The sequence below is a fragment of the Hippopotamus amphibius genome, chromosome X, assembly GCF_030028045.1.
Source record: "Hippopotamus amphibius kiboko isolate mHipAmp2 chromosome X, mHipAmp2.hap2, whole genome shotgun sequence".
NCBI classification, from domain to species: Eukaryota; Metazoa; Chordata; class Mammalia; order Artiodactyla; family Hippopotamidae; genus Hippopotamus; species Hippopotamus amphibius.
The window spans coordinates 123,066,559-123,080,259 of record NC_080203.1 but is presented as its reverse complement, the minus strand read 5'-3'; the positions used below and the strand labels follow the sequence as shown (position 1 = coordinate 123,080,259).

The 13,701-nt window shown below is 39.8% G+C and overlaps 1 protein-coding gene across 4 annotated transcripts in view; it reads right to left on the bottom strand.

The window, feature by feature from the left end:
- Window positions 1-437: 437 nt before the first annotated feature.
- Window positions 438-13,701, bottom strand: part of CTPS2 (CTP synthase 2) — a 121,137-nt gene continuing 107,873 nt past the window's right edge. For all 4 annotated transcript variants that reach the window (XM_057718982.1, XM_057718981.1, XM_057718984.1 and 1 more), the window contains exons 18-19: window positions 1,620-1,730; window positions 438-654 (exon numbers count right to left, since the gene is read on the bottom strand). In XM_057718982.1, coding sequence (XP_057574965.1) covers window positions 1,661-1,730 — 70 coding nt within the window. In that variant the 3' untranslated portion in view covers window positions 438-654; window positions 1,620-1,660. The remainder of the gene's footprint in view (window positions 655-1,619; window positions 1,731-13,701) is intronic.

The window sequence follows — 13,701 nt, the reverse complement described above, 5'->3', positions numbered from 1 at the left end:
AAGCACATGTATTAAAAAAATAAATAAAAAATGAAAAATAAAAATAAAAAAATGAAATGGTTAATTCCATGTTATGTGAATTTCACGTTTATTAAATATATATATCTATATATTACTGATCTTGATTCCTGAGTTTTTTATGCCCCCTTAAATTCTGTGCCTGAGGCCAGGGCCTTACTTACCACCCCCAGTCTTGGACCTGTTTCATTTTACTTTTTACTAGAAATAAACAGAGTGAGAAATTGAAATAAGCTTGGGCCACACACAAATCTGTCACTGAATTCCAGGTAAGAGAATGACTCATTTTTGACTCAAAATTAGTTGTGTGTGTCCTGCCAGTCTTCCCATATAGCCCAGAGAAGGCTCAGTTACCTGGATCCTTGCTCATCACCTGGACAGCATCATACACCAGACAAAACACCGACACACTTTCTGCGCATCGAGGTTGTTGGGAAAAGTTTAATTGGCTAAAGAAATTTGCAAGAACCAAAAGTCACCTCTGGAGGAAAAAGAAAACTACCCCTTTGGTTCTGGTTCATGGAACTGTGTATTATTAGATTCCCCTTGAGGCTGTACATCCCATATTTGGTGGAGAAAAGAGTGATTCTATGAATGTGGTGCTTTCCTTCATCTTGGCTTCAGTTACTTCAGAGCCTTAAACAAACAAACAAAAAAAAAGAATATAAGTATTAGCCACATCAGAAGCTGAATAATATAAGTCTTGAAAGTACCTCCAACTAATCTTTGCACCATTTTGGTTTGTTCCTGAAGGTCTCTATGTTTGAGGCAAACCTAAAGAGACCCAGGTGTGCCTTCCCTGGTGAACAGGAATGTTCTGCCCCTAAGTGAAATAAGAAGAGAAATCACATTGGAGCGACTGACTCTATGAATTTTCCAAAAGCTGCTGCCCCTGCTAAAGAGCAAGGACAATTCAAGGCCTGTCCTACCCCTAGGGTTGTGCAGGCAGCATCTGCCTCTGGGTGTGAATGGAATAAAGCTATCTAGGGCTGCTACCTTCACTAATAAAACCTCCAGAAGCCGTGAGGGACATAAGCTGCCCTTGGAAGCCAAGCCAGTCTCTGGCATCTCCCTACAAAGAAAGAAAACACTATCTTATTTTCTACAAATCCAAGGAATCTGCTTTTCCACGAGTGACCTAGACCAGAGGTCAGCACACTGTGGAAATAAAGTTTTATTGGGACACAGACCTGCCCATTTATGTACGTACTATCCAAGCCTGCTCTCCCTCTCCAATGCACTGCAGGGCCCGCAAAGCCAAAAACAGTCCCTGCCTGGCCCTTTACAGTACAAGTTTGCTGACCCCTCAGCTACACTATTATAACTCTAACCACCACAGCCTCCACGTATCCATTTATAGGTGCATGGATATATTTATTCCTGGCCTCAGGCGCATTCCTAACTGCTAGCTTTCTCAGGTGCATTCCAGATTCCCAGAAGCACAGTCAGCTGTCAAGCCTGTTCTGCTAACTATGCTAGTCAAACTGGAGCATCCCAGGGGAGCAGCATCCTGCAAGACGACTCCTGTGATGATGCTCCCTTCTACACCAAGACGACAGCTTGTCTGTAAAACAAACAGGAACTTAAAGGTTCCATCTCACCCTCTCAGGCCGTCCTGCAGATTCCAAGTCACATATCAGTTTCAGCTGATTTCCAACTCGGCTATCCTTGGCTCTGAAAAGCTGTCATCACTGGCATCACTGTATCTATCACTAGAGGGAAAGACACACTAATTTAGCAAGGTGTGAAAAAACTCTGGACAATTATTCTACTTACAATCCTAAACACTTCCATAATTAACCCCCACTCAGAGAAAATACTAAGGAATATTCTATTATTACTTCCTAGTCACTCCAGGAAGACGTTAATCCAACCCCAGCCAACGGTCTCCTTCTTTTGTCAGAGGAACAGATCACTTGCTTTTATCTTAAATTGGAAATACCTTATTCAGAAAATTTAAAAAAGCACTTAAATTTAGACTGAAATTTATAACCTTCTGAAGACTACTAACATAGGTCAACAGCGTGAAAGTTTTCCATTCCAATAAACATTCTCATAGGTCCAAGGGTTTGAGAAATAATTTGCACAATTTTGCTATTTTCAAATTAGAAACTTTGTGTGATGCTCCAACTACCTCAAGTTACATGTAGTATTCAAAGTAGGACCAATTATTGACATAGATGCCGCCATCTTGGGTTCCCATAGAAACACACCTTCTCCATGAGATAGGCCTGCATTTGTACTTTCACTTTGAGCCACGTGCTCAGTTTGGGGTTCCTCTTGCTTGGTTCCAAGTAAGTCAGCGATTGATCAACCCCTCAAGAGTTCTACTGATCTATGAAGATGACACTGCCAGGAAGTAAGTGTTTTATGCCTGACCCACTCCTAGCCTTGACCAAGTTTTTGCTTACTTATAGCAATAGAAGTCTGAATTCCATCAGAGGTGAAAATCCACTTTTTTTTAAAGAGAGGAGAGGACACAATTGGAGAAATCCTATGCTGACAGGCTAGAAAACAAAGATTTACCCTGAACATATTGAGTAAATATCAATAAATACATAAACAAAATCATAGCAGACAACCTCACTCTCCTCCCTGACTTTGGACAAAATACTGGAAAAGGGAAGGGTGGGGCTTGAGTATGGAGAAGACATAGAAAAAGATCAAGAATTGGAAGAAAAGACAAGATGTGTTAGATGAACAAAGAAATCAACATATCGTTAAAACCAATCAAGTAGAAGATAACTCCTAGTTAGATTTCAATTCAGGAAAACCACTTCTACTGTTACAAAAGGATTTCCAATAAGGAAAACACAGGAATAACCAAAGAATATATTTTTTCAAAAAACAACCCCCAAAAGTTGATATATTCTTATGCATGCACTCTCACTACACAAGCGTAGAGTCCTCTCCGGTTCTCTGCAACAAAAGGGGATTTGGAAGATGCATCAACTTCCTATGTGAGAAGAAACGAAGCTCAAGGATGTTCAAGAGATTCACTAGGCACACAGCTCATTCAAGGTGGGGCCAGAATCCCCATCATGCTAATGCAGGCCACAAACTCAAGTCTAAGCTGCAGTGGGCATGTACCCTGACACCACAAGTGAGAAGGTCCAGATGGCCAAGGGACCTCCATTTTCTCAAGTATCTCAAGCTTCCTTCCCCACCACTGAGCCCATAGAAGGGTGGGGTGGGCCCACATCCCCCCCACACACACACTCCTGGTTGTACTAGTTACTACCCACGTGCCTTTGGACTGGCCATTTGACTCCTGAGACTTTAGAAAAAAGTGGTAACAGGGACTTCCCTGGTGGCACAGTGGTTAAGAATCCACCTGCCAATGCAGGGGACATGGGTTTGATCTCTGGTTTGGCAAGATCCCACGTGCGGCGGAGCAACTAAGCCCACGTGCCACAACTACTGAGCCCACGTGCTGAAACTACTGAAGCCCACATGCCCAGAGCCCATGCTCTGCAACAAGAAAAGCCACCATACTGAGAAGCCCGTGCACCACCAAGAAGAGCAGCCCCCACTCACCGCAACTAGAGAAAGCCCGAGCACAACAAGGAAGACCCAATGCAGTCAACCAAAAAAAAAAAAGGAAAGAAAGAAAAGAAAAGTAGTAACAATACCTACGACCTCACCAAAATGTTATGAGGGCCAAAAGGGAATGCATAAATGTGCTCTGAAACTATATAAAAATACGAGCCGTTGCTGTTTATGGGGGTTATGTGTTTACAACATATCTCTCCGAAAGTCATGGAAATATAAAGAAGTGGTGAAAACTGCCCAGTGCATGCTTTTCAGAACTGTTTGCTGTACCAAGAGTAATTCCCTACCCACTTTAGCAAGTGGACGTAGGTGGGTCTAACCTAATGGCTCTCATTTCCTGTCTGCTGGCTGTCAGCCCCAAACCCTGCCAACACATCAAAATGGCACAGGCTGAGTCTAACAAAGGGAAGCTCCAAGGCAAATGACGGGGTTCACAAATTCTCTTTTATATGTGTTCAGGGGCAGAGGTAAAACAACCAAATAAACCACAACCCTCAAGAACAGAGTTCTCAAAATAGGCAATGCTGCTAAAACATGCTGATGTTATGGCATTCACATGCCAGCAAAACACAAGTGCTAGAAACACAATTCCACATGCAGAACAGCAGTAGCTCCTGCACATTCAATAAAATGTGGGTGCTGCTCTGCGTCATGTAAGACTTGGGGATTCATTTTTGTTTCACACAGAACAGACTTAAGTCATAAGATACACTTATCTGGGTATATTTTCACTTAATTCGAAACATCTCAGCTCTATCTTAACACTAACCTGTCTTTTTAAATAATCTCTCTACACACACACACACACACACACACACACACACACACACCTCTCAGTGGGGAAAGTCACTAGATATTAGGGTCTTACATGTTAAATTTTTTGAAATGCCGCAGAATGCAGAACTATTCATGTGTGTCTTGTTAACATTTGAGGAGCAGAAAGTTTTAAATCTGCATGTCCAATATGGTAGCCATAAGCCACAGTAGCTAACTAAATTTAAATCAACTAAAACCAAATAAAATTTAAAATTCCATTCCTCATGTGTATATACTGAGCCACACTTCAAGTGCTCAATAGCCATGTGTGGTTGGTGGCTGCCATAAAGAGGAGTGCAGATTACACAACATTTCCATCACGGCAAAATTTCTACTGGATAGCACTGATTTAAAAACAAATGAACGATGATTTTAAAAAAACAAACCACAATCACCATGCAATGGTTCTCCTTGTCACTCCCTAAGAAAGGTTTTTGTAAGGTCTGGCTATGTACAGTCAAAATCACAGCAAATCTCTCTCATGCATGCATATACCCTCCAAATAATGGAAGCACTCTTTTTTAAAAAGTTTTTTACTGTACTATTTCTTACAAGACAAAATCAAAATTACCAGCAGCAACGCATAGGAATCACTATCCTTAAACACTGGCTTAACTTACAAGACTTGACCATCATGGTCTACATGTGGTTCTTTGACAAATGAAAGGCTTGTCATAAACAAGTTTGTTTGTCAAAGACTCCTGATTCCTAATAAATTCCCAATATAAGAAAACATATATTCCAAGGTACAGGGCAAGGGTAGAGTAATGCCTCATACAGCCCGCCTTCTCTGCCACCCTGAGGCAGCCATTAAACCATTTCTTCTCCATTAACAAAAAGAGAGGGTGGGAATTTAAACAAATTTTAATAGCATACTTAGGATTCCCAGCATGCATACATTTCTATAATACTTTATATCAAAATCCATTTCATGTGAAGAAAGCATGTTGTAAAGCAGGTTGCCATGCACACAGTTTTTCCCAAAGCACTATTATTGCTGTACTTACTTTCTTCTCAAAGAGCCCCTGGAAGCCATAAAATATAAAAGCAATGGAATAAAAACTTAGTATGCTTTAAATGAGTTTTGCACTAAATAGTAAATGGTAGGACACAAGCCTGGCAGGGTGTTAAAAGCACAGTAGGCTATGTCACTATTAACTCCATCCCTGGCTGGATCATGATCAACATTTAATGTACTCCCTGAGGGAAGGCATACTCAAATGGGGTTTATCTGCAGTGCTTTACAAGAAAAAGTCTCAAGGTATGGTTTTGGAGTCCAATAATAAGGCAGGGGGTGGGGGGAGTTCTGTTTTCAAGATGTTTAAAAGAATTTTCAAAAAAGAAAGCAAAAAAGAATCTTTTCTTCCAGTTCACTTTTGCTTCAAATGTAACAAAGGGGAAAAAGGAGCATTCTTATATCAGTGGAAAGTTTACAAAGCACCATCGCAACTATTCCTCACAGGAACCCAAAGGATGAAGATCCTGAGGTTTAAGAGTGGGGACTTGGAAAAAAATTACCCAGTAAGTGGCAGATCCAGAAAATAAACCTGTAGCACCCACTCTACTTACCCACACTGTCCCCACACACAAAAAAAATATTTGCATCTTATACCCTAAGAATGGCCCCGGACAACATCAACCATGCCTACCAAAAGTTTAAAAAAAAAGTAAGGTGATTCTGGGTAGCCTCAGGCCAAACAACCAACAAGGTGGGAACACAGCCCCACCCACTGGCAGACAAGCAGATTAAAGTGTCACTGAGCTCCACCCACCCAGCCCTATCCATCATCAGTCCCTCCCATCAGGAAGCACCCACCAGCCTTCTAGACAGCTTCCTCCACAAGAGGGCAGGCAGCACTATCAAGCAGTATCAGCAGTATTTCATCTTGTGGAACTGAAAATCACAGCCACAGAAACATAGAGAAAATGAAAAGGCAAAAGACTTTGTACCAGATGAAGGGACAAACTAAAATGCCAGGAAAACAACTAAATGAAGAGGAGATAGGCACCCTGCCAGAAAACGTATTCAGAATAATGATAGCGAAGATGATCCAGGACTTTGAAAAAAGACTGGATGCAAAGATCAAAAAGTTGCAAGAAAAGTTTACCAAAGACCTAGAAGAATTAAAGAGCAAACAGAGATATGCAACACAATAACTGAAATGAAAAATACACTAGAAGGAACCAATAGCAGATTAACTGAGGCAGGAGGGCGAATAAGTGACCTGGAAGACAGAATGGTGATAATCACTGATGCGGAAAAGAATAAAGAAAAAAGAATGAAAAGAACTGAAGACAGCCTAACAGACCTCTGGGACAACGTTAAATGCACCAACATTCGCATTATGGGGTCCCAGAAGGAGAAGAGAGAGAAAAAGGACCTGAGAAAATACTGGAAGAGATTCTAGTTGAAAACTTCCCTAACATGGGAAAGGAAATAGCCACCCAAGTCCAGGAAGCTCAGAGAGTCCCAGGCAGGATAAACCCAAGGAGAAACATGCCAAGACATAGAGTAGTCAAATTCACAAAAATTAAAGACAGAGGAAAGTTATTAAAAGCAATGAGGGAAAAACGACAAATAACATACAAGGGAACTCCCATCAGGTTAACAGCTGATTTCTCAGCAGAAACTCTGCAAGCCAGAAGGGAGTGGCACGATATATTTAAAGTGATGACAGGGAAGAACCTATGACCAAGAATACCCTACCCAGCAAGGATCTCATTCAGATTCGATAGAGAAATCAAAAGCTTTACAGACAAGCAACAGCTAAGAGAATTCAGCACTACCAAACCAGCCCTACAACAAATGCTAAAGGAACTTCTCTAAGCGGGAAACATAGGAGAAGAAAGGACCTGCAGAAGCAAAAACAAAACAATTCAGAAAATGGTAATAGGAACATACATATCAATAATTACCTTGAATGTAAATGGACTAAATGCACCAACCAAAAGACACAGACTGGCTGAATGGATACAAAAACAAGACCCATATAGATGCTGTCTACAAGAGACCCACTTCAGACCTAGGGACACATACAGACTGAAAGTGAGGGCATGGAAAAAGATATTCCATGCAAATGGAAATCAAAAGAAAGCTGGAGTAGTGATACTCATATCAGATAAAATAGACTTTAAAATAAAAAATGTTACAAGAGACAAGAAAGGACACTACATAAAGATCAAGGGATCAACCCAAGAAGAAGAGATAACAATTATAAATATATATGCACCCAATATAGGAGAACCTCAATACATAAGGCAAATGCTCACAGCTATGAAAGAGGAAATCAACAGTAACACAATCATAGTGGGGGACTTTAACACCCTACTTACATCAATGGACAGATCATCCACACAGAAAATTAATAAGGAAACACAAGCTTTAAATGACACAATAAGTCAGCTTGATTTAATAGATATCTGTAGGACATTACATCCAAAAAGAGCAGATTACATGTTCTTCTCAAGTGCACATGGAACATTCTCCATATTGGGGTCATAAATCAAGCCTTGGTAAATTCAAGAAAATTGAAATTATATCAAGCATCTTTTCTGACCACAACGCTATGTGATTAGAAATCAATTACAGGAAAAAAACTGTAAAAAACACAAACACATGGAGGCTAAACAATATGCTACTAAATAACCAACAGATCACTGAAGAAATCAAAGAGGAAATCAAAAAACACCTAGAGACAAATGACAATGAAAACACAACAATCCAAAACCTATGGGATGCAGCAAAAGCAGTTCTAAGAGGGAAGTTTATAGCAATACAATCCTACCTCAAGAAACAAGAAAAATCCCCAATAAACAATCTAACCTTACACCTAAAGAAACTAGAGAAAGAAGAGCAAACAAAACCCAAAGTTACTAGATGGAGAGAAATCATAAAGATCAGAGCAGAAATAAATGAAATAGAAATAAAGAAAACAATAGCAAAAATCAATAAAACTAAAAGCTGGTTCTTTGAGAAGATAAATAAAATGGATAAACCTCTAGCAAGACTTATCAAGAAAGAGAGGGAGAGGACTCAAATCAATAAAATTAGGAATGAAACAGGAGAAGTTACAACAGACACCACAGAAATAAAAAGCACCATAAGAGACTACTACAAGCAACTATAGGACAATAAAATGGACAACCTGGATGAAATGGACAGATTCTTAGAAAGGTATAACCTTCCAAGACTGAATCAGGAAGACATAGAAAATATGAACAGACCAATCACAAGTAATGAAATTGAAACTGTGATTAAAAATCTCCCAACAAACAAAAGTCCAGGACCAGATGGATTCACAGGTGAATTCTATCAAACATTTAGAGAAGAGCTAACACCCATCCTTCTCAAACTCTTCCAAAACATTGCAGAGGAAGGAACACTCCCAAACTCATTCTATGAGGCCACCATCACCCTGATACCAAAACCAGACAAAGATACTACAAAAAAAGAAAACTACAGACCAACATCACTAATGAATTTAGATGCAAAAATCCTCAACAAAATACTAGCCAACAGAATCCAACAACACATTAAAAGGATCATACACCATGAGCAAGTGGGGTGTATCCCTGGAATGCAAGGATTCTTCAATATACACAAATCAACCAATGTGATACACCATATTAACAAATGGAAGGATAAAAACCACATGATCATCTCAATAGATGCAGAAAAAGCTTTTGACAAAATTCAACACCCATTTACGATAAAACCTCTCCAGAAGGTGGCAATAGAGGGAACCTACCTCAACATAATAAAGGCCATATATGACAAACCCACAGCAAACATCATTCTCAATGGTGAAAAGCTGAGAGCATTCCCTCTAAGATCAGGAACAACACAAGGATGTCCACTCTTGCCTCTACTCTTCAACATAGTTTTGGAAGTCCTTGCCACAACAATCAGAGAAGAAAAAGAAAAAAAAGGAATCCAAATTGGAAAAGAAGAAGTAAAATTGTCACTCTTTGCAGATGACATTATACTATCCATAGAAAATCCTAAAGATGCCACCAGAAAACTACTTGAGCTAATCAATGAATTTGGTAAAGTTGCAGGATACAAAATTAACACACAGAAATCTCTTGCATTTCTATACACTAACAATGAAAGATCAGAAAGAGAAATTAAGGAAACAATCCCATTCACCATTGCAACAAAAAGAATAAAATACCTAGGAATAAACCTAACCAAGGAGGTAAAAGACCTGTACTCAGAAAACTGTAAGACACTCATGAAAGAAATCAAAGAAGACACAAACAGATGGAGGGATTACCATTTTGGAAGAACCAACATCGTGAAAATGACTATACTACTGAAAGCAATTTACAGATTCAATGCAATCCCGATCAAATTACCAACGGCATTTTTCACAGAACTAGAACAAGAAATTTTACGATTTGTATGGAAACGCAAAAGACCCCAAATAGCCAAAGCAATCTTGAGAAGGAAAGATGGAGTTGGTGGAATCAGGCTTCCTGATTTCAGGCTATACTACAAGGCTACAGTGATCAAGACAGTATGGTACTGGCACAAAAACAGAAATATAGATCAATGGAACAGGATAGAAAGCCCAGAGATAAGCTATGGTCCACTAATCTATGACAAAGGAGCCAAGAATATACAATGGAGAAAGCGCAGCCTCTTCAATAAGTGGTGCTGGGAAAATTGGAGAGCTACATGTAAAAGAATGAAATTAGAACACTCCCTAACACCATACACAAAAATAAACTCAAAATGGATTAAAGACCTAAATGTAACGCCAGACACTACAAAACTCTTAGAGGAAAATATAGGAAGAACACCCTTCAATGTAAATCACAGCAAGATCTTTTTTGATTCAGCCCCTAGAGGAATGGAAATAAAAACAAAAATAAATAAGTGGGACCTAATGAAACTTCAAAGCTTCTGCACAGCAAAGGAAATATAAGCAAGACGAAAAGACAACCCTCAGAATGGGAGAAAATATTTGCAAACGAATCAACAGACAAAGGATTAATCTCTAAAATATATAAACAGTTCATCCAGCTCAATATCAAAAAAACAAACAACCCAATCAAAAAATGGGCAGAACCTAAATAGGCATTTCTCCAAAGAAGACATAGGGATGGCCAAGAGGCACATGAAAAGCTGCTCAACATCACTAATTATTAGAGAAATGCAAATCAAAACGACAATGAGGTATCACCTCACACCGATTAGAATGGGCATCATCAGAAAATCTACGAACAGTAAATGCTGGAGAGGGTGTGGAAAAAGGGGTACCCTCTTGCACTGTTGGTGAGAATGTAAATTGATATAGCCACTATGCAGAACAGTATGGAAGTTCCTTGCAAAACTAAAAATAGAACTACCATATCGCCCAGCAATCCCACTGCTGGGCATATACCCAGAGAACACCATCATTCAAAAAGGCACATGTACTCCAACGTTCATTGCAGCACTATTTACAATAGCCAGGGCATGGAACCAACCTAAATGTCCATCAACAGATGAATGGATAAAGATGTGGTACATATATACAATGGAATATTACTCAGGTGTAAAAAGCAATGAAATTGGGACATTTGTAGAGACATGGATGGACCTAGAGACTGTCGTACAGAGTGAAGCGAGTCAGAAAGAGAAAAACAAATATCGTATATTAACACATATATGTGGACTATAGAAAAATGGTACAGATCAACCAGTTTGCAAGGCAGAAATAGACACAGATGTAGAGAACAAACATACGGACACCAAGTGGGGAAAGCAGGGAGGGTTGGGGGGGAATGAATTGGGAGAATGGGATACCAAATAGTACACTGTAAATATATGCAGTTTATTGTGTTAACTGTATCTCAATAAAAGTTCTTAAAAAAAAAAAAAAGTAAGGTGATTCCAAGTTTAAAACAGTGCTAGAAAATGCACATTAGAGTCACACAGGAGAAAAAGAGTATCTTACTCTCTTAGCCAAAGAGAAAGGGCCACCCAAAGTGGGATAAGGATGCCTTAAAGGGAGCAATGCACACTCTATCATCAGCAGAGAGGTCACACCCACCTCCAAAGCCCACCATCAGTAATGATTCGGGGACCCACCATCCTAACAGGCTACAGACTGGCATTCCCCTCTCTGCTAAGCACTTCAGGAATGTATAGCTGGAGCGAAGGGAGCTGTGAGAGTCAAAGCCAAAGCACTAAACCCTCTGGGGCATTTGTGTGCATTTTATCCTGTAAGTCAAGGGAAGCCATTTAGAGTTTTAAGCTCCAAAATAATGTAGGAAGATCATTCTCGATTGAGAAGAAGAAAGCTGAAGGCATGGAGACCACATAGGAGGCTTCGCAATAGTCAAGAGATGAAGGTGATGGGAACTAAGGTGAAATTAATGACAATAATAGCATAATAATTTCCATTTAACTTGCTACCATAGACCAGGCACTGTGCTAAGTGCTTTCCATTTAGAAAAGAACATACTCTTCATTACTACCATGTGAGGTGAGTACTATTACCATCCCCCTTTTTTTTAAGCTCTTTTTATTCATTCATTTATTTATTTATTGGCTGCACTGGGTCTTCGTTGCTGTGCGCAGGCTTTCTCTAGTTGCAGCAAGCAGGGGCTACTCTTTGTTGCAGTGCGCAGGCTTCTCTTTGCGGTGGCTTCTCCTGCTGCAGAGCACAGGCTGTAGGCGCGTGGGCTGTAGTTGTTGCAGCACACAGGCTCAGTAGTTGTGGCACATGGGCTTAGTTGCTCCAAGGCATGTGGGATATTCCCGGCCCAGGGACTGAACCTGTGTCCCCTGCATTGGCAGGCGGATTCTTAACCACTGTGCCACCAGGGAAGTCCAATCATCCCTTTTTATAAAGACCATCTTAGCTGGGGGTCTGTATCTGAGGACTCCCAGAAGAATGTCGATGGATGGGAGGCTTTTGGGATATGAATACCATTCCAATTGCCATGTGTGTGCAGTTTTCCAGGAAGTGGATTCACAGCTTGCATCACTTTCTCGGAAGGCAATGTGTCAGCCCCAAAATATAGAGAGCCATTATATTACCTGATGAGTCCCCCAGGACAGGGCATGTGTTCTTATTGGACTTGCAATTGATTCTCTCGGGCCCAGCACCAGGGCTGGGATGGCATGAGCTCTAGCACATGTGGCATGCTGAGTGGATGCTGAAGCACACAGCCAGCAAACAGCAGGAGCATGATAGAACTTGGAAAAGTACACATAAGGTGCTCAGTTCAAAAGACAGGCTTTTGTAATTAGTAAAGACTCTGTGGTGATGCTTTGAGAACATATTAATATCTTGTTTTCCAAAACCTTTCATCCAATGGTTTTGGCATCCACTGACGATCCTTATTTGACTCAAGTTATTACATTGAGGGTTGCATCGACATTTTTTAAACTGGCCTTTTGTTTTTTCTGAGTATTATTATTGAATTTTTAAAAAAATGTTGTGTCATAATCCAATTTCATCATTATTGTTTTTGATGTTCAAACTGTCCATAGTGAGGCCAGCAGGAACCCTTTGAAGCTGGCTTCTTTAACCTTATACAAAATCTCCCCCTTGGTTTTTGAACTCTTCCTTCAAGTACAGCAATACATTCCAGCCTCATCTTATACTCTCCCTGCCCCAGACCTGAATCCAACCATTTCTTCCAGGAACCTTAGTTCACTTCAGTGGGGGGATGATATTTTGGAAACTAAAATGGAGAAAAATGTTTCTTTACAAAAGAGACATCCAGACAGTCACTACCTTAACCAGGTGATAAACTCAGCATCATCCACCACGTGACAACAGAGGGAATGTGTCTCCTGATGTGTCCTTATAAAGTCCACAACAGCCCCAATGAACTATTCTTCCAAAAATGTCTAACCTGATTCTAATCCTGAGAAAACAATCAGATGAATCCAAATTCTAGTCATTGCTACAAGACAACTGGCCTGGCCTCTTTATAAAAGTCAATGTTATGAAGAACTGAAAAAGAGAGGGTGATTTACCCAGATTAAAAGAAACTAAGGACACATAACCAAATGAACCTCAAATTGATCACTGATTACATTTTTTTAACTTCAAAAAAAAAAGCTAAAGAGACATTTGGGGATAAATGGAGAAATTTAAATATGGACTGGATATTAAATGATGTCACTGAATTAATGTTAATTTTCTTATGTGTGATCATGATACTGAATTTACATGAGAAAGTGTCTTCAATTTTAGGAAATGAATGATGAAGTATTTAGGAGTAAAGTGTTATGATGTTTGCAACTTACTTGTAAGTGATTCAGAAATCAGTTTATGCAGAGAGAAAGAAGCAAACATGGTAAAAAGGCAA